Here is a 20,972-nt window from a genome sequence, read left to right as displayed (position 1 = left end):
GCAAAATTCACTTTGGGGGTTCTTATTTCAAGGGTGTTTTGGCTCGTCTGTCATCCATGTTAGGAATGGAACATGCAGCATATGCCGTGCATTTTTACATATCAACCACATCTCATCAGTAGCCTTTGACGCTCACTACGCAGCTGTACTCATTTTACTAGTAAGGAAACCAAGGTCTGGGAGGGTGACTGCCCAGGGCGCGGCCAGTGAGCTGCTGCGCCGAAATCCACACGCCAAGCTTCAGTTACAGGTACGAGGCATGATGTCATGGGTGGTGCCAGGCTGTGGTTCCGCAAGCTCCCGACGTGGGCCTGGCCGGAAACAGTGCAACAGAAGGCCCCGCCCCGCTCCGCCCAGCGCGAGCGGGTGGTTGCGCCTCCCAAACCGGTCAGCAGGGCCCAAAGGTGCCGAACCTGGCGCGCGCAGGCTAGCTCCGCCCCTCGATCCGGCCCCACCCCTCACGGCCCCCAGGTCGCTCTCACAGTGACTTAGCTGGGCGTGGCGCCAGGCGGGCGCTGCTGGTGAGTCCCTGTTCATATCTGCCAGGCTTGGTTACCCACTGGGCGGGGAGGCGGAGGATGGAAGTGGGCTTATCGGCCATTACTGTGTCTTGCCAGCAGCCCTGTGGCGACGACGACGATGGACCGGGAGCCGGTGGGAAGTGTGGAAGGAGAAGCAGTCGCTGTGTCTGGAGCTGCGGCATTCGGAGACTCGGCGCGGCAGGTAGGTGGGGCCGCGGAGGCTGAGTCCAGGAGAACCGAGCGCCTCCTCGCTCGCCCTGTCAGCGGACTACCTACTTGGCCTGCCTGGCCTTCCCCCAGCCAGGCCGCCCGCCGGATGCGAGTGCAGGGGTTCCCCGTCACGGTACCCCTGCCTTTGCCCCAAGAAACCAATTCAGAGGAAGAAGCGGACACCTCCGCCGAGTTGGGGCGCCCTTCATTCACCATCCTTTTGCGGGCAGCGCCCGGACTCTGGGGTGGCCTTGGATTTCCGGGGGTGATATTCCAGCGAGTGGTTGCGAGCGAGAGAAAACAGGCGTGTCTCCAAAAGCAGTTGAAAGCCAGGTGACGCGGCTTTAGCCACTTCTCAGTCTCTTGTGGTGCAAGCGCCTGCCTTGGCATCTGCCCATAAGCGTTTACGGGCTTCCATTCACTTAATCCTTATAACCGCGTGAGGTGGCTGTTACTCCCATCAGCAGCGAGGTGTGACTACGGCTCAGAACCGCACAGAAAATTGTAATTTCGTTTTCCACTAGCCACGTTAATAAAGTAAAAAGAAACCGGTGATACTAATTTTAATATGGTGTTTTATTTAGCCCATTTTATAAAAAAAATTTTAACGTATAATATGAAAATTAAGGCGGTATTTTACTTTTTTTTTTTTTTGTACTGCTTGAAATCCTGAATATATTTTATTTTAGCAGCCCATCTCAGTTGTGACTGACCACATTGCAAGTTTGTTAGCCACATTGGCTTGTGATTACTGTATTGCACAGTGCGGTTTAGCGAGTTAGGTAAAGTTCTTGGAAATTTGTTTTGGATTTGGTAGTCTAAATTAGTAGTTAATCTTGGTCTTCGATCAGATAAATCCAATGAAGGAAATGCTTTAACTGAAATCTGCTGATGAGTGTCTGATAGTTAAAAGCCTGGGGTTGCAAGCCAGGCCCGATGGTGCAGGCCTGTAATCCCAACTAGTACAGAGACAGGCAGTAGGATTGAAAAGTTCTACACCAGTCTCAAAATAAAAAGGGTTGGGGATGTTAGGGCTGTGTCAGAGTGCTCCTGGATTCAATCCCAATAATGAAAAACAAAACAAAAAAAAAAACCCTGGAGTTGTTAATGTGTAGAAATTTTCCCAACTTATGTGGGAAAACCTTTTCAGTGGTTTCATTTTTGAGACCTGAAGTGTTAGTAAGACCTTTTCCCCAAACTGTAGGTTCCTAAAGAATTGTTCCTGAATGTAAGTGTAGCTCATATTATAATGCAATTTGCACTAACAAAACTTTTTCCACATACTAGTTCGTATGTGGAATTTCTTTCTTTCTTTTTTTTTTTTCTGTTTAACAGGAGGAGGATAATATGCAAGGAGTTCAGGGGACATTAATTGATTAACTTCATTTTCAGTTGAGACTTGTTGATAGGTATACTTGCACTGAACCTTTAAGGCCACAGAGCTTGATGTGCTTTTCCATTTGTTTTTTCTTTTTGTCACTAGAATTGTTTTCACCACTGCTTCAGCTTTGACTCTGTTAGCAAAGTAAACATAACTGTACTAATAATACCAGATAAATCTTTCAAGGGTAAACATAAATATACTAATAATACCAGATAAATCTTTCAAGGGAGACCATTTTTTGGTTTAGTGTTTTTCATATTGTTGATTAAAATATAATATTTAAACAGTAAAGAAGGCTGCAAAGGGTAAAAATTCACAGGAATCTCCCCACTGCCTTTTCTTCATATTCACATTCCCTCAAATTATTTCTATGCATATCTTTTTTTTTTTTCCGTAAATACAAATGAACTCATACTGTATAGACTGTTTTGAAATTTGCCCTGTTTATGCCAGGGGTTTGAACTTAGGAAGAGACTAAGGGAGATGGAGATCTGGGTGGGTGGAAAGGCTGCCATCCTAAACTTCTTCCCAAGTTCATAAGAACTGACAAACACCAAGTGTCATGGAAGGAAGAAGTTACAGATTGGATCTGTGTTTAGAATTAGGTGTGTAACCAGGCCATCCAGTACTGTTGTGACGCTGTATCCAGCAGCCTCTCTGAGTGAACTTTTAATTAGAATCTCAGCTTCAGTATTTTCAAAGAAGTTAAAATTTCAGCACTACTTAAATTGTTTAGCACCTCTGTTTACCACACACAGATGTTAGAGGAATTGGTTTAAAAGATATAGCAGTGGGGCTGGGGTTATATAGCTCAGTGGTAGAGTGTTTGCCTAGCATGTGTGAGGCACTAGGTTCAATCCTCAGCATCACATAATAATAAATAAAATGAAGGTATTGTGTCTGTCTACAACTAAAAATATTTTTTAAAAAAAGCAGTGTCTTCATTGCTACCTACCTAGTAGAAGGTGATGCAAAAAATTATGAGTGTACTATGTGTTTTAAAGAAGTCGTGGGTGCCATTAGAGTATATAAAAAGAAAATCACCATTCAAAATATGTCCTAAGAATGAAGGTAAGCAGATTTACAGTCCAGTTAACCATACTTCATAGTTAAATGTTAAAAGACATTACCTTTCATAATTCTTTGGTGTTATAAAACTCTTCAGATCTTTAGAATCTATTAATATTGATGTGTATAAGTGACTGTAAACAATTAAATTTTATGGAATTTGTATAAGTGATAGGTTTACTATTTATAAAAATGAGGGTACTTTTTATAATTACTGGAAATTTTGTACCAAATTATTTCTGGTTTTACTTGGCAATGTCTTCTTCATTATGTCCTGTCCAACAAATGCAAGTTAGAATCCCATGTTATAGATTGTCTTTCATAGACTTTTTACTTGCCAGTCTGCTTCCTGAAGACTAGGGGTTGACAAACTACAGTCATTTTCAGCTAGCTATCCATTTTATGTAAATTTTATTGGAACACCCCTTTATTATGTAGTGTCCATGGAAGTGGCTTCTCACAGAGTTTGTGACAGAGATTTTCTGGTCTATAAGGCCTAAGACATTTTTCTTCTCTGGCCTTTACAGAAAATTTGCTGACCCTGACCCCTGCTTAAAATGATAACCTAAGGCTGGGGAGATAGCTCAGTTGGTAGAGTGCTTGCCTCGCAGCAAGGCCCTGGGTTCAATCCCCAGCACCACAAAAACTAAAAACTAAAATGATAAACCTAAAATTTGAGATTTACTATATCAAAAATTAATTTTAAACTTTTTAAAGAAAGGGCTTAAATAAAATCTTTCTCTTTCTCTTTTTTTTTTTTTTTTTTTTTTTTGTATTGGGGATTAAACCCAGGGGCACTTAACCACTGAGCCACATCCCCAGCCTTTTAAAAATATTTTATTTAAAGATGGGGTCTCCCTAATTGTTTAGGCCTGGCTCAGTTGCCGAGACTGTCTTTGAACTCATGAACCTCCTGCCTCAGCCTCCTTATCCTCTGGGATTACAGGTGTATGCCACCACTCCCAGCAAATAAAATCTCTTGAATAAAAATCTTTGTGAAATATGATTAAACAAATCAAATGCCATTTTAATTCATATGTATAGAGAATGTTACTCAGATTTGTTTATACTTATCTAATTTTGGTATTCAAATGAAGTCATATTTCAGTCTTTTCCTTTTGTAGACTTAAAAAGAATTTTAGAAAGAATATAGCCAGGAGTCAAGGTTAATGGAGATTTTATACAAGGCTTTGTGACCCAGCCAGAACTTTTTTTTTTTTGTACTGGAGATTGAATGCAGGAATGTTCCACCTCTGAGCTATATCCCCATTCCTTTTTATTTAATTTTGAGGCAGGGTCTTACTAAGTTGCCCAAACTAGCCTTGAATTTATAATCTTCCTGCCTCAGCCTTCTGAGAGTCACTGGGATTACAGATGTGTACAACTACTTCTGGCTCAGAATTTTTTTTACTGGGGATTGAACCTGGGGTGGTTAACCACTTAGTCCCATCCACAGTCCTTTTTTGTTTGGGGGGCGGGTAGAACAAGGGATTGAACTATTGAACCCGGTGGTGCTTAACCACAGAGCTACATCCCTAGCCCTTTATTATATTTTATTTGGAGACAGGGCCTCAATATGTTGCTGAGGCTAGCCTCAAACTTGTGATCCTCCTGCCTTAGACTCCTGAGTTGCTGGGATTACAGGTTTGCACGTTTTGATTTATCAAAGTTGTCTCTCATTAACTCAACTACTTTGTTTTCCTTTAGATGTTTGCTGTCATCATACCTCAATTTTAAACTCTTAAGAAAGATTCTACATCATCTTATTCAGTTTCACAATGGAACAATACATATAATGGTGAAGAAAAATCTGATAACTGTGGTTACATCCATAAATAGGAACTCAGGTGTGGGAAAAGGTTAAGACAAGTGAATGATTAAGGAAAATAAAGTAGTTGAGTTAATGAGAGACATCTCTTCTCATTTGCCTGTGCTTAAAAAAGGAAAAATTAAGCCAATTAGAGATTGCTATGGAGACCTTTTCACTACTACACCCCTCGGGGGTGAGACTGGCAGGGTATGGTGTGGTATCATATTATGAAAGATCTGAGCTCTATTCACTGGCTGGTGATCTAACCCAACTTCTACCTTTCCTTGGCATAGGAAATTAAAGAATCTAAAAATTCAGCTCATAGTCCAGAAGGAAACATTGATGTCAGGATAACCATAAGCCAAATCTCTCTCTCTCTCTCTCTCTCTCTTTTTTTTTTTTTTTTTTTTTTTTTTTTTAATTTTGAGATAGGGTCTCATTAGGTTGTTTACCATAAGTCAAATCTTAGGGAAACATGAGATTGAGTAGAAAGGGCTTTAGGTGCTGGGAACTGAGGGAGTGTGGTATAGGAAAAAGTGGTTTGGGTGAACCACTCTTCCCCATTTTGATCATGATACAGTCGGTGCATTGATATTTACTTGTTAAGGGCTAGGATTTGTTTGAACTCTCAGGACAACCTACAGACAATTTTGTATTTTTTTTCCAGAATAACCCATAAATAAGCCTGTGTTATCAAAATTTTCATGATCTGCAATTTCCTAAAGCAGTTGTTTCTTGCTACCAATGATGTCTTTGGGTTGGTTATACCTGATTCAGATCCTGGCTAATGACTGAACTCACCTTTGGAAAGTAAAGAACTGATAAGAACTGTATCTGTTCTCTGACAAGAACCTTAAAGAATTGATAGAAAACAGTGCATAAAAATAAAGTTGCTGAGCTGGGGAGATAGCTCGGTTGGTAGAGAGGCCCGGAGTTCAAGCCCCAGCAACGCAAAAAAAAAAAAAAAAAAAAAAAAAAGTTGCTTATACTTGTATAACTGAGCAATTCCAGTCTACTATGTTTATCAATATAATCACATCTCTGTAACACCAGTTCAAAGAACTTTTGTTGTGGTTGCCTATAAGTTTAAGAATCTTTAAGGAGACAAAATTTTTGTGCTGTGGACTGTCATAGAGAATACCACGAACATGACTCTAATTATGGTAGTCTTATAGTCCTATATATCTTACTTTGGTTTAGTTTTAAAATCATACCAGCAATACATGAATATATTCTCATCACAAACCAGTAACAAAATGCGAAAAGAATAGTCTTCTTAATCATTCACTTGCCTTAACCTTTTCCCACACCTGAGTTCCTATTTATGGATGTAACCACAGTTATCAGATTTTTCTTCACCATTATATGTATTGTTCCGTTGTGAAACTGAATAAGATGATGCAGAATCTTTCTTAAGAGTTTAAAATTGAGGTATGATGACAGCAAACAAGTTCTTTATGATCTTCTGCAGTATACATTTACTTTGAGTTTGAAACATGACTGCATATATGTGATAAAATTAGTATTTCTCTAGGAGAAATACTACATCTAATAAAATTTGGATGTAGTTGAAATCTCATAGACAAGTAAAACAAGTAGTTTTCACTTGTACATCTTTTTACTATAAAAAAATTCTATTCCTCAGGTATACCATTGACTAAGAAGTTTGGAAGTTCAAGGGTAGAACATTGATGGTCTACATTTTAGGTTTGGTTTACAGATGTGTTTTTATTTGGTTTGCAGGGTATCTAAAATATTTTTTTTCTAATTTAAATGTCTAGTTGGGGCATGCATTCTCCACAGGATCTACCCATCTTCAATAGAGTTTTACTCATTTTTGGTACTTGCTTGGCTCTAAAAGGCACTTGAATTTAGGAGTCCCGTTTTGTGTGAGAGATTTTTAAGTTAAGCTGAACTGCTTTTCTTATGCTTATACATAGGTAAACTCAAATCCAAAAACTTAAGAGTTCCCTAATATAGTTTCTTATTTTATGTACTTACTATGTGTATGTATGCATATGTTTTTCCTTTAATATTTTATACTAATACTTCCTTAGTTCCAATTAGTCTTTATAATGATTGATGTCCAGCACTTATTCGCATATATATAGCATTGGGATTGCGCTGACTCTAAGCGTGGTGCTTGATTTATTACCTGTTGACCTAAACAAAAATTTTTTATCAGTTCTGTTTTCTTTAACCTCAGCAATTATGCAGATTTTTAAAAAAATGAACTCTGCATACATATTATACTTAGATTTTTAAAAAATTACTTAAGGATTGGTTTATTTTTAAGTCCCTAAAATAAATCAGACATTTTGTGTGTGTGTGTGTGTGTGTGATGAAAGAAAATTTCACTTGAAACTAATTTTTAAAATTTATTATTGATATAGATGAATAATGAAAGAGGCTTTGAAAATGTAGAACTGGGAGTCATAGGAAAAAAGAAGAAAGTCCCAAGGAGGGTAATCCACTTTGTTAGTGGTGAAACAATGGAAGAATATAGTACAGATGAAGATGAAGTTGATGGACTAGAGAAGAAAGATGTTTTGCCTACTATTGATCCGGTAGGTTGATATTGGTGATCTTTTTGATTAATTTGTTTCCTCTTAAAACAATTGAAAATTAGGAGCCTTTTGAAAAATAAACCAGCTGTATTCTGATTATAAAATTAGACATTGTGATTTTGGTAGAAAATTGTATTTTACACAATATGGGTGGAAATATTTCTAGCAGTTCAGTAGCTTGAATTGTCAGAGTTCACTGTCAATAGATTTATATAAGAATTTTCTCTTTTCTTTTTCTGAGACAATGTCACTATATGTCACACAGCCTACCTTTGAACTCACAGTTCTAACTTAGCATCCTGAATAGCTGGGATTACAGGCATGTGCCAGCATGTTCCAGCATGTCCATCTTCTATAAAAAAAGATTTATTGAATTGCTAGAATCCTAGTTTTCTTTTTTTGGTACTTGGGATTGAACCCAGGGATGCTTTATCACTGAGCTAAAGTGCAGCCCTTTTTATCTTTTAAGACAGAATCTAAGTTGCTCAGAGACTTGCTAAATTGCCCAGACTGGCCTCAAACTTGCAATCCTTCTGTCTCAGTCTCCTGAGTTGCTGGGATTATAAGCATGTGCCATGGAACCCTGCCCCAGTTCCTTTGAATTAGGGACCATATTACACTGATGGTTTCTACTCCAGTCCTTAAGAATGGTCAGTTCTTTTTTTTAATATGGTCTCAGGTTTCGATTAGAAGATAGGAGTGTGCAGTTCTTAATTAAACTTAAAAATTTCAAAATTATACAGAATGTGACTATAAATTTATAAGACATTTTAAAAAAGGAGTGCTGCCTTTTCAAGTAGTTGTATTGAGAGTCCAGTTGGTCCCATATTTACAATTTGTGCTTTTTAACATGTACTATATTAGGTGCTAGTGATATAGCAGAGGGCAATATGAATTTGTTATTATATACTAGTTGGAAGATGGACAGTAAAAAAATGTATAATTATCAGACTGAAAAGTGCTGTGAATAAAATAAACCATAGTAATAGGTTAGAGAATTACAATTATATTTGATTTGGGAAACGTTATTACTGATTTTTCATCAGACTTGGCTTTAAATAAATTTTGGCTATTAACAAATCATACCTAGCTGGATGCAGTGGTGCACACCTGTCATCCCAGTGACTTAGGAGGCTGAGGCAGGAGGATCACAAGGTCAAGGCCAACCTCAGCAACTTAGTGAGGCCTTATACAACTTAGTGAGATCCTGTCTTAAAAAAAAAAAAATAAAAGGGCTGGGATGTAGCTCAGTGGTAAAGTGCCCCTAAGTTTAATCACCAGTAACAAAAAAAAAAAAAAAAAGAAAGAAAGAAAAATATCTTTTACCATATTGGAGTATGTTCACAGATGATAGATCTGAATCTTGGAGTATTTTGATAGCAGAAAACTATGAAACTACTTCCTGTTGCTGTTAACCTTTCTTTCTTGTGTTTGTGAACTAATAAGCATCATTTAAAGTTTGTGTTTGCCTCTCTAGATTCACTCTTTTCTGCTAGATCCTCCATTGGGTTCTGACATGAACTGCATCAGAAGACTTCTTGTCTTCTGGCTTCCTTTTTTTTTTTTTATTTTTTTATTTTTTTGGTGGTGGTTCTAGGAATTAAACCTAGGGCCTCAGCAGAAAATTAGAGGGCAGGAAAAAAAAAATATTAAATTGTTATTTATTTTTCATCATCTAGAATCTAGGATTCCTTTTATGCTATATGCCATGGGTAAATGTATGCTTTGAGGCCACAGCTGCTGGGAAGTTTTCTCCATTTGGGCACTCTCTCTGGTTTCCCATTAAGTGCTGTCTCTTTTTATCCTTTACACATAGGGATTGTCTTAGTCCATTTGGCGTTGCCAATAACAGAAAAATCTTGACTGCATAACTTGTAAGGAACAGAATTCACAGATTTACAGTTGTGGAGGGTGGTAAGTCCAAGATTGGAAGAGTCAGAAAATTGATAACCTGGGATTATAAGCATGTGCCATGGAACCCTCCCCCAGTTCCTTTGAATTAGGGACCATATTACACTGATTACTCAGAAAATCGATAACCTATTCCTATGATGATATTAATTTATTAGGAGGGCAGAGTCTTCGTGGTCTCATCACCTGTCATTAGGCCCTACCTCACAACACTTGCATTAGGGATTAAATTTCCAAGACTCGCTTGTGGGTAACCCATTCAAACCATAGCAGGGCTACTAAGGGTTTTCTCAGTTTTTAGCCATGGGTACTTTTGGGGGGAAAAAAAAATCCTACATTTACACAGACTTAATTAAAACTTGGCATTTAAAATGCAGATTTAAGATAAATATTCCTGGCATTTGATACAGAGAATAAGAAACGAAGACCTAAGCTGAGCATGATGGGCATATGCCTGTAATCCCAGCCATTCCAGAAAAAGAGGCAAGAGGATCATCCATTCAAGCCCTGCCTGAGTCATTTCACGAGACCCTATCTCAAAAATAAAAAGGTCTGGGCATGTAGCTCAGTGGTAGAGCATTTCTGGGTTCAATCCTAGTCCTTAAAAAAAAAAAAAAAAAAAACAACTTTTTCTAGATTTTTTAATAATTTTATAGTAATTCACTTAGATTTTGCTTCAGGATGAGCATTTCTTTATATATTTAAAATTTTTTATTATGGTATAGTTAGTACTCCCCTCCACTTCACGTACTGGGGGTCAAACCTAGAGCCTTGCACATGCTAGGCAAGCACTTTACCACTGAGCTACATCCTAGCCCAAGCTAGAACTGAATCCTATGTATACTTTTTTCCTATACATATATATACATATGATAAAGTTTAATTTATACATGAAGCACAGTAAGAGATTACTAACTAAAAATGGAACAGTTATAACAACATACTGTAATAACTGTGATTCTTAGGTAAGATCTTTCCCATAGTATGGAATTTTCTATTTAGTATTTTCAGACCAAGGTTGACTGTTGGAAACTGAAACCATGGAAAGCAAAACTGGATTAGCAAAGGAATACTATAGTCAGAATTGAAAATTCCTCATTTTTGTCTGTCAAATTTTTTAAGGAAAAGGACATTATAGGTATGGCAGGTCTACAAGGAAATGAGCACTCTCATACATTGCTGGTGAATATTGATGGGTAAATTTTCTAGATTGAAGTTTTGCAGTGTGGGTGAAAAACTTTCTAAATTGATTATTTTTGGCCTAGTTAATTATACTTTTTAGGAATGTAAGCATAAAGGGAAATAAGCTTATATAATAAGCTTAATTATAACATTAAAAAAGTGGGGAAGATAACGATAATGCAACAATATTATAAAATATATACACAGATGCATACACACACATACACTCAGGAAAAAAGTGAAAATATGACTAAAATGTTAATGATAACTCGGGTGGTAGAAAATGGGTGACTTAAATGTTTTAAATATTTTGCTCCATTTTCTAAGTGTTCTATAATAAGCGTTACTTTTTATAATCTGAGAAGTTTAAAAACAAGAGGTATCCAGTCTTGATGGGGAAGGAAGAGATGGATACTTAAAATATTGAAGGAAAAAAATGAAACATTTTGAGTTTTAGCATTATAAAATTAAAGCCTTGAAGCACCCAAGATCTGTCCAAGTTTTGCTATTACTAGGAAGATGGTGGTAGTAATGCTGTAAGTGCACCAGGCACAGTTCCAGTTTAGACTCTTGAGCTACCTATCATTTTGATTCAGAAAAGTCAGTACAAAGGGCCTTTTAAATTATTTTTGTATCATAGTGTGGGATAATACTAGATTTTATTTAGGAATCTTTATCCAGTTCCTCACCCCTGAAGCAGGTTTAATTCTTTAGTAGTCCTAGCTTGGATGTTAGTAGTTATTGTCTCTGGAAACAACCCCAGAATAATTGTGGCACTGAGAAATAATGTATGCTTTCTTCCAAAGCATTTTTTTTTTTTTTGCATGCTGGGGAATGAAGTCAGGGACCTTTACCACTGAGTTACTCTGCAGTCCTTTTTTTTTTTTTTTTTTTTTTATTGTAAACAAATGGGATACATGTTGTTTCTCTGTTTGTACATGGCGTAAAGGCATACCATTTGTGTAATCATAAATTTACATAGAACAATGTTGTTTGATTCATTGTTATTTTTTCCCTTCCCCCCACCCCTCTTTTCCCTCTATACAGTACTTCCTTCCTCCATACTTGCCCCCCTCCCTAACCCTAACCCTAACACTAACCCTTCCCTCCCCCCCATTATGTGTCATCCTCCACTTATTAGCGATATCATTCGTCCTTTGGCTTTTTGAGATTGGCTTATCTCACTTAGCATGATATTCTCCAATTTCATCCATTTGCCTGCAAATGCCATAATTTTATCATTCTTTATGGCTGAGTAATATTCCATTGTATATATATACCACAGTTTCTTTATCCACTCATCAATTGAAGGGCATCTAGGTTGGTTCCACAGTCTCTACAGTCCTTTTAATTTTTTATTTTGAGACAAGGTCTTGCAAAGTTGCTGAGGCTAGCTCAAATTTGTGATCCTCCTGAGTTGCTGCGCTTACAGGTGCATTCCACTGTACCTGCTAGCCTGCCTAGTCCTAAGTAGTTCCTTTGCCCTTTTCATTTATTTTGTTATGAAATTTGGCTTCTTTCCTTATACTTCTGCCAATGTCCCTCTTACTGTAAACCATAAAATCATAATATCTTAAAACAGAGCCCTTAAAGCTCTCCTTATCTCACATGAGACCTACCTTGCTTAAATACAATAGATTTAATCAGTGAGTCAGTAACACAGTGTTTTTTGGTTGACTGTGTTTGCTAGAGCTGCCTTACATCTGTATCTTATCAGACACATCAAAGAAATTGACATATCTACTTTTCATGGCAAGACTGTCTACTCAGTCTTTCTATATATGTATATGTCACACACACATATATGTATGTACGTGTGTGTGTGTATATAGGTATACACATATACATTATATACACACACACATGTATACATACATACATAGGTACCAGGGACTAAACCCAGGGGTGCTTAACCAGAGCCACATTCCCAGCCCTTTTTAATACTTTATTTAAAGACAGGGTCTGAGTTGTTTAGGACCTCACTAAATTGCTGATACCATCTTTGAACTTGTGATCCTCCTGCCTCAGCCTCCTGAGCTACTGGGATTATAGGCATGTACCATCATGCCTGGCTTTAATGTATTTTAGCTAAAACGATTATGGATAAGTTTATCTCTCCTTCTAGGAAGCAATATTAAAGCAATTGTTAATGTATTTGATTGTAGGCTCTATACTATGTTCCATGTTTTCTTCTGCTGCCTTTTTTTTTTGAGATGGCTTCTCACTAAGTTAACCAGCTGGTCTTGAATTCCTGGACTCAAGGAATCCTTCTGCCTTAACCTTCCTAGTAGCTGGGACTTATGTACCACCACACCTGGTTGTATATTGCAGTCACTTTTTAATCTTTAAGGGAACCAAAAAAACCTCATTTTTTCACACTTGTCTCTTATATTCTTGTCATTAAATTTTGGTGTGTCCTTACTTATCCTGCTTCAACTCTGTGAACCTTAACTTCTGCTCTGTAATATAAGTGTGTTAGACTGTGTGATTCTTCAGGTTCTTTTGATTTTTATACCATCTCTTGTACTGTGTTTATGAACACTGAAGACAAAAAACAAGACAGGAGAAAGACTTCAGATTATCATCAATTTGTAAGTAATCTAGACTGAATTACCAACTTCATTTCAGTGGCTACATCTTTTTTTTGGTTCTTCTGTGGACTTAAGGTGGTGGTAATTATATGGGCAGATGTAAAATATCTGTGGAATACTTTCTTTAGATTAAAATTTTTGATTGCATTGCAGTGTGTGTATATTCTATGTACCTACCATGTATTCGACTACTTCCTTCTACTTCATTTATAAATATAAATAATGTGTTTAGGTATGAATGTTGCTAACCTGACTTCTTGTTGCAGACAAAACTTACCTGGGGCCCCTACTTATGGTTTTACATGCTTCGGGCTGCCACGTCAACCCTTTCAGGTATTGCTTTTCTGTTTGAATAGTGTGTAATTGCTGTAATATACTCCAAGAACAAGAACTTTGCCAAATGGGATGTTTCCAAACTGAAGGGAGAAACAAAAGGGAGTTAATCACTTTGCCTTAGTAGCTAGCTAGCTAGCATTGGAAGATAGTAATCCAATTTGTACATTCTTTAGCTTCTGATTGTTTATTTTTTAGCACTGGGGATTGAGTCCAGAGGTGTTTTACCACTGAGCTACACCCCCAGCACTTTTAACTTGCTAAAGTTGTTCAATCTGGCCTTGAACTTATGATCCTCTGCCTTAGCCTCCAAAGTTTATAGGAGTGCACCACTGTGCCCAGTCTGTTAGCATTTATTATGCTACTTTGTCATTCAGTTTCTTACTGGTTTTGTTCTTGTTCTATCACATTCCTGTAGTTATACTTCATTTATAGTTTTTATTTTGTTAGTATTTCATTTCTTAAACTGAAATACAACTAAAGTTATATCTGAAGAGAATGAATTATCAATTAATGACTTAGTCATGCTAATTTAAATATAAGTTTAAACTATAAAACTTTTCCAATTTTAGCTTCTATTACTTTCAATCTTTTACTGGGGCATATTGTGAATAGTAATTGATTCAACAGCATTTACAAATACTCACTATACGTTAAGGACAGTCTGGTGTAATGGAAGGAACATGTGTTTTAGATTCATACCTAGATTAGAATTTTAGATCTTCTTTGTCAGCTTAGGAAAGTCCTTTAAATCGCTAAGCCTAATATTTCACCGTGGCTGCCACATGGTAGGTGCTTAATGAGAAAGTCACCCCTCTCCTCCAGCCTAGTGATATCCCAACTTTCTAAGGTATACATTTTTCTTAAAGAAATGGACATATAACATCATTATAATACCTGGCAAGAAGTGTTGTAACAGAAATGTGAACAGACTGTTTTTGGGAGCCCAGAAGGTGCTACTAATGCTTCTTAGAGAAATCAGGAAAGATATATGGGTTTTAATATTCCTAGCATCTTACATACAGAATGTGCTCAAGAAACATTTATGGAATTGTATGTCATTTAACTTTTGTGTCTTTAGTGTGTGACTTTCTTGGAGAGAAGATTGCATCTGTTTTGGGTATCAGCACCCCAAAATACCAATATGCCATTGATGAGTATTACCGAATGAAAAAGGAGGTGTGTATTCTTTTTATATATTTTTTTGATTTGTTTTGGTTTGCTATAGATTTGATGGGTTGCATAATGAGCTTATGCAGCTGTCCAAAAGATAGCACCTTTATTCTTTTTGTGTGTGCTGCTGGTGATCAAACCCAGCGCCCTGCACATGCTAGGCAAATGCTCTACCACTGAAGACAGGTCCTTTAGTTTACAAAATTAATAAACATTTTAGAATTCTTTAAAACTGGAATTTCCTTAAGATCCATGTGCAAAACTAAGTTAGGTTTCATTGTGTTAGTCCTGTGTGAGATGCCTCATGTACATTAATCTTCACATACCAGTTTTGAATCTATTCTAATTTTAAAATGAAGAAACAAGACTCAGCCTCTAGACACATGGACTAGATGTAGAAGTGATACTAGAAACGGGTATGTGCCCACTATTAAAGTGTAAAGATGTGAGGACTATTGTTAGCAGGAGGTAGTGAGGCCCTAGATTGGGGGATGACAGGAGTTTAGACTTAAAGAATAAGAAACACTCAGTGCTTTAAGAGCAAATTAAGCAAAGTAAGGATAGTTCAGGTGAAGTTAGAATGTAGAAGTTGTGAAAGATAAATTGTGTATTTGGGGATGTAACAAGAATGGCATTTTATTTGTCCCTTGAGGGGAGTGGCTGGAGATGAGTTTGGAACAGTCACCTGACTATATTTGTTGTGTGGTTTCAAACATGTTTCATGAACAGATGTTATTTTTAACACTGTAAGCCCTGTTTAGAGCCTCATTACCTCATTTGGACTATTGCAATAGTTTCCTAAATGGTCTGTCTTAATTTTCACACCCCAAATTTATCTTCCCTGTATTAACTACCACTACCAAAGGGTACAAAACAGATGCCACCTTCTCAATGAATTTAGAGTTGAAGAATTAGAGATTATTCTTTTATGAATCTTTATAGTACTTATTTGTTTTAATACTCTTTACATGTCTTAACTTCCCTACTATATTATAAACTTTTTCAGGGCAGGAGCTTAGGTGCTTATGGGAAAATTAATCATGCTATACAAATGAACTAACCTATTCAACTGAATAGACTGGCACTTTATAATTGCAGTGATATAGTATTTGCCAATTTTTAAATTTAGATTATACTTAATCTAAATTTAAAAAAATTCCCCTGTCAAAGTTAATTCAGGACTCATCTAAGCTAGTGCTAGACCATGTTTTAAAAATAACTCGACTTGCTTTATGTTTTATAATAACTAAGTTTTATAATAGCTATTTTATTTGGGGAATAAGGGAAGGAGAGTATGTCTTATTTAGACGAAACTGAATTGAACATGATACTGACTTGGTTAAAAAAAATGAAAAGCTGTTGGTGAGAGAAGAAATACTGTTCCTTTTGGACATTAATATTTCAACTACTGCTATTTCCCATTTTTAGGAAGAAGAAGAAGAAGAAGAAAACAGGATGTCTGAAGAAGCAGAAAGACAATACCAACAGAATAAGCTTCAGGATGATTCCATTGTTCAGACAGATCAACCAGAAACAGTGGTGTCCAGTTCATTTGTAAATCTTAATTTTGAAATGGAGGAAGACTGTGAAGTAATTATGGAAAGCAAACAAAATTCAGGCTCTGTCCCACAATAGAATGAAATGACTATCAAACTTCAAATCCTAAAGCTTTCTTTTTTTAATATCAGGAACTTTCACATTCTCTATTTAGTGAAACATAAACAATTATTTATATTTTAAATTATTAAGTTATCTGGAAAGGAGAAGTGTTTCTTCATTCTTAGGCTCTAACTTGCAAAAGTCAGATTTGAAATTTATATATTTGCACTATGCTTTTGCTGTGTGTTGAAATTAGTGCTTTGGTTTTTCCTTTTTGCAATGCTGGACATTGAGCCCCAAGGCTTTGTGCGTGCTAGGCAAGCACTCTACCACTGAACTACACCCTTAGCACAGTGCTTTGGTTTTAAATGATCTTTAAAAAAAAAAAAAAAGGTTAACGACATTCTAGATTCCTAACAAGAAGAGTTAATTTTCTGTTGTTTGTGTACTTTTTAAAAAAGGTAAGTTGTTAAGGGTATCTGGAGCTGATAATCTTACAGTCTCAGATTAAAATGAGTATTGATCCTCTCCCCAGATTTTCTCATGTTATGCCTTACATTTTATGCTTTGCATTTAATCTATTTAACCATTAATTTCACACTAAGCATGGTTCACTGAGTGTGTAATAAAAGGAACAAGATGGAAGCACCCTGAATTTTCCTTTTATTGAGGATAACATTTTTGGAAAACTGTCTGAATTTACTACACCAAATATTAAAACAGGTGCTGGGGATTGAACTCAGGGCATGCTAGGCAAGTACTCTACCTCTGAGCAACATCCCCAACCCTGAGTTCCCTTTTTTTTTTAAATGAAAGTTAGTAGTTATTAAAATTAAATAACTAGCTTTGTTCATAATGTTGATACTAAGAATGAATTTATTAGTATATTCATATTCAAATGGTAATACTTAGTGATTATCCATATAGCATCCTGTTTATGTCACTCATTCAGCCCTTAATGCCTCCTATAGGCAAATGAGTTGGGTGGGAATTGGTGTACAGAACAGGTTGAAGGCATCAGAAGACATTAAATGTTGTTCAAGGTACAATACTTAACACGGTAACAATGAAATTAGTTACTTGTCTCCTTCACCATTTCAAAGTAGCAACTTGGTTGGCTTATTTCTCTTATCTCCTGGTTTATTTGCAAACTTTACAAAGTTATATAATAAGCCAATTTTGAAATTATTTCTAAACATATGTAGAACCTCATGAGATGTCTGTATTACTTTGATTTACAACTAAATGTGGATAAAGATGAATGCATAGAGTGTTTTGGAAATGCTGACCTTAACTTTTTCGAGCTGGCTGAGTTGGTATACCCCTGTAATCACAGCAATTTGGTAGATTGAGGCAGGAGGATTGCACGTTTGAGGCCACCTTTAGCAACTTGAGGAGATGCTATCTCAAAAAATAAAAAGGACTGGTGATGTAGCTCAGTGGTAAAGCTCCAAAGTACCACAAAATGGGCTTCTTCACAAACTTAAAAAGGGCTTTCAGAAATCAGTGGTTATATTAACAGCCTTCTAACCAGCATTGGGCTTTCAATCTTAAATTTACCTAAGATATAGTTTAAAAGAAACTCAAAATGCAGAAATCTATTTTAAAAAGTCATACAAATCTGTTGTTTAGTGTGTACGGATTGAGTTCAACTGAAATTTGAAAAATTTCAACTGGAAGTTGAAAGATCAAGTGAAAGCTTAAGTTCTTTAAGTTCTTCAACTGAAATTAGAAGAATTTAGGAAGGAAACTTCTTGGGAATCTTTACATGGTATGGTGGTTCATATTGTGTGATGGTAATAATTTTATTCTTGGTTGTAAACTACATAACTTAGTGCTTAAAGGATTCTTAACAGTGTCTGTAATGTCACCATAAATTATAGTTTATTAACAGCTCTAAAATATGCTTGGGTGACCTCTTCCTTCCAGTTTGTTTTAAACTGAGATAGTACCTCTAATTCAGATATTTGGTTATCAAGTGAAGGCAGTTATGTCTAAACATGGTCTCCTGAATGTTTTCCTTACAGGTACTAATATCTAAAACAAGTTTTCCTAGAAACTTTTCTGACTGTAGTAGAAGGAAGATAGTGGCTTATGAAGGGTATATGTTTCTTGAATTTTACTTTCACTACATGCCCCAAAGTGGCCAGTTTGTAATGTTTATAGTTATTCACTGTGCCTTACATTTTTATACTTTTTTGTTTATGCAAACTATAAAATTTCCCATAAGTGCATTAAATGGTTTGTCTTATTTCAAGCATCTTTCACTTTTTCCTACTTTTTAACCCTTTGAAAAATTATATTTCCTTGGGATCAGAGTTCATGATATTCTGCTTCAAATCTTATCAGAAAAACTAAACAATTAGTATAATGGAAGAGCCTTTACTGAATTAAATAAATTTTCTAACAAAAAAGAAGATTCTCTAATAAAAATCCCTAAAAAATATGAAGTTTTATTAAACGTTAACTGTGGTACTGGCTAAGTAAGGTAGACAGATTTCTTTTTATATCAGTGATTTTAATGAAAGTAAAATATTAGTTTGAATACTGTTTGACAATCCTATTAAAAGAAAGATAATGTCCAGACACTTCTAACCCAGAAATGAGATGGCTTCACCCTTAATAGATAAGTCATTTAACATCCTTGATATATATATATATATATATATATATATAATGTTTTAGATGAAGAATGAAGGTTAAATGACCAATAATTTAAAGAACTCCTCAAATATTCTAATTGTGTGAGAATTTCCTTTATCTCTAAAGATTATAAGATTTAAACAACATCTCTATACCTATAGCAAATCGCACTTGCCCTATCTGAGCTAAATGAAACCAGAACTTACCTCCTAAAAAGCAGTATTTGGTCCTATTGCTTCCAAGCTATTATAAAAAAATTCCAGGAACCAAAACATTTGCTGCATTCTTTAGAGACATTTTATTTAAACCATTTCTAAAAGAATTCTGCTTCAAAGGTTTCACATGCAGCATTCAAACATCTTAATGAAGACAGTCTAGCTTTTCAGAGATCATGTGTCATCAAGATCTGCAGAGTTTTCATTGTCATTTGCAACAAGGGCTTCTCTGTTTTCGTAAGTCCAGAAGCCATTGAGATCAATTAGAATGGTCGTGACTGTGTCTCCTTGATTACTGTTGATTAAATCCTGAAGAGAGATTTTCAAAGGATCCTTTGGTTTTACCATGTCAAAAATTTCATCCTGCAAAAGAAAGAAAGAAAGTAAAATCTGATACTAATATCTGTCACAGTGATCTAAAATTCAGGGCTGACAATTAAGCTTATATAATTTTTTGCTCTACTCTATTTGACAGGTAGCATCTCCTTTACCTATAATCACAGAATCTTACTGGGAGATGCCTGAGCTATGTGATTGCTATTCCTCATTTTATAGATGAAGAAACAGGTTCAGAATTTAATCCAAGCTACATAGCTAATTAGTGGTAAAACTATGTAATGCAGCATTCTTTGAATACATACTAACTTCATATACTTTTCTATTGCCTTCTAGTTGGTGAAAAAAACATTGATTTATTTTGGGGGTCTTAGAACTGAACCCAGGAAAGCACTATACCATTGAGCTATATCCCCAACCTTTGGTTTACTTTTTTAAGTAAAACTCAGCTCAAACTAAAAACTTGAATACTTCAGAGATAGTGACAAAACTTTATTTCCAATACTGATGTCAACTTTTTACTTTAGACATAGATTGGGGGGGGGGGGGGGTTTCAGTATTAAAGAATTAGTCATCTAAAATGATGGTATACCGTGCCAAAATGACTGGAATTGATGGAAGAACCTCTTCTATGGTATGAAATGTACACTACAACTATTTCTGAGAATTCACTTTCTAATATTTTTTGAAGTAAAATTATTCAATATTTAAGATTTAAGGAGGCAAATTACATTTTTAAAAGTTAACAATTTAGGTATATAAACTGTATAAACTTTTAATCTTTTTTAGATTGGTTACAATTTAAAATTTCTGCATCTTAAACTGCCTATTGCAAAGTTTCAAATCTGCCTCATTTATAGTAAACCAAAATAGTTTATCTTTTGCTCAACTGAAACTGGTCAGGGTATTTTATTATGTTATGTTACCTACCCAACATGGAGAACCACATGGTACTAGTAAAGATGATTACTAAAATACTAAGCAACTGTTTCACATAGTGGTGTTTGTTATATTGTGGTTCTGATGTCTCCTTTAATATACCAAAGCAAGTGGCTCTTTGAGGTATTATATTAAAGTGCTTGAACCTAAGCTGTTCGCAGTTAGAACTTGAGTTTATAGTGGAATAGTACCAAAGGATGCAGGCTAAATGGAAAATGAATGAATGCTTCCAATGAAAACACAAGGCTGACAATACTAAAATTGTAACTCTACAAATTAATCATGAATTCACGTGTCTCAGTTTCCAATTATTTAAATATCAGTTCACTGGTTATAATACTTCATAGTACATAGCTTTCATATAAAATTTCATGTAACTCTGAGTGCAGTGGGCACACACCTGTAATCCCAGCAGCTGCGAATGCTGAGACTGGAGAATCAGGAGTTCAAAGCCAGCCTCAGCAAAAGTGAGGTGCTAAGCAACTCAGTG

At 36.0% G+C, this 20,972-nt stretch overlaps 2 protein-coding genes and 1 long non-coding RNA gene across 6 annotated transcripts in view; 1 reads left to right on the top strand and 2 right to left on the bottom strand.

The window, feature by feature from the left end:
• Positions 1 to 578: 578 nt before the first annotated feature.
• Positions 579 to 16,821, top strand: FAM177A1 (family with sequence similarity 177 member A1; the record flags this gene model as incomplete). The annotated part of the gene is given in 6 exon segments (XM_079120508.1): positions 579 to 607; positions 609 to 723; positions 7,387 to 7,560; positions 13,511 to 13,577; positions 14,659 to 14,756; positions 16,179 to 16,821. Coding segments are annotated over 6 exon segments (690 nt in total). The 3' UTR covers positions 16,386 to 16,821.
• Positions 2,031 to 3,926, bottom strand: LOC306649587. Its single transcript, XR_013760664.1, has 2 exons — positions 2,348 to 3,926; positions 2,031 to 2,314 (listed from the first exon to the last, which is right to left on the bottom strand). It is a non-coding gene; the product is annotated as an uncharacterized lncRNA (long non-coding RNA).
• Positions 16,636 to 20,972, bottom strand: part of PPP2R3C (protein phosphatase 2 regulatory subunit B''gamma) — a 47,582-nt gene continuing 43,245 nt past the window's right edge. For 3 of the 4 annotated variants that reach the window (XM_079120098.1, XM_079120099.1, XM_079120100.1), the window contains one exon: positions 16,636 to 19,570. In XM_079120098.1, coding sequence (XP_078976224.1) covers positions 19,382 to 19,570 — 189 coding nt within the window. In that variant the 3' untranslated portion in view covers positions 16,636 to 19,381. The remainder of the gene's footprint in view (positions 19,571 to 20,972) is intronic. The other variant, XR_013760618.1, reaches the window with a different exon arrangement.

This window comes from Sciurus vulgaris, assembly GCF_902686455.1.
Source record: "Sciurus vulgaris genome assembly, chromosome: 2".
NCBI lineage: Eukaryota > Metazoa > Chordata > Mammalia > Rodentia > Sciuridae > Sciurus > Sciurus vulgaris.
Note: the sequence above shows the minus strand (reverse complement) of the source record. Positions and strands in the feature narration are given on the sequence as shown.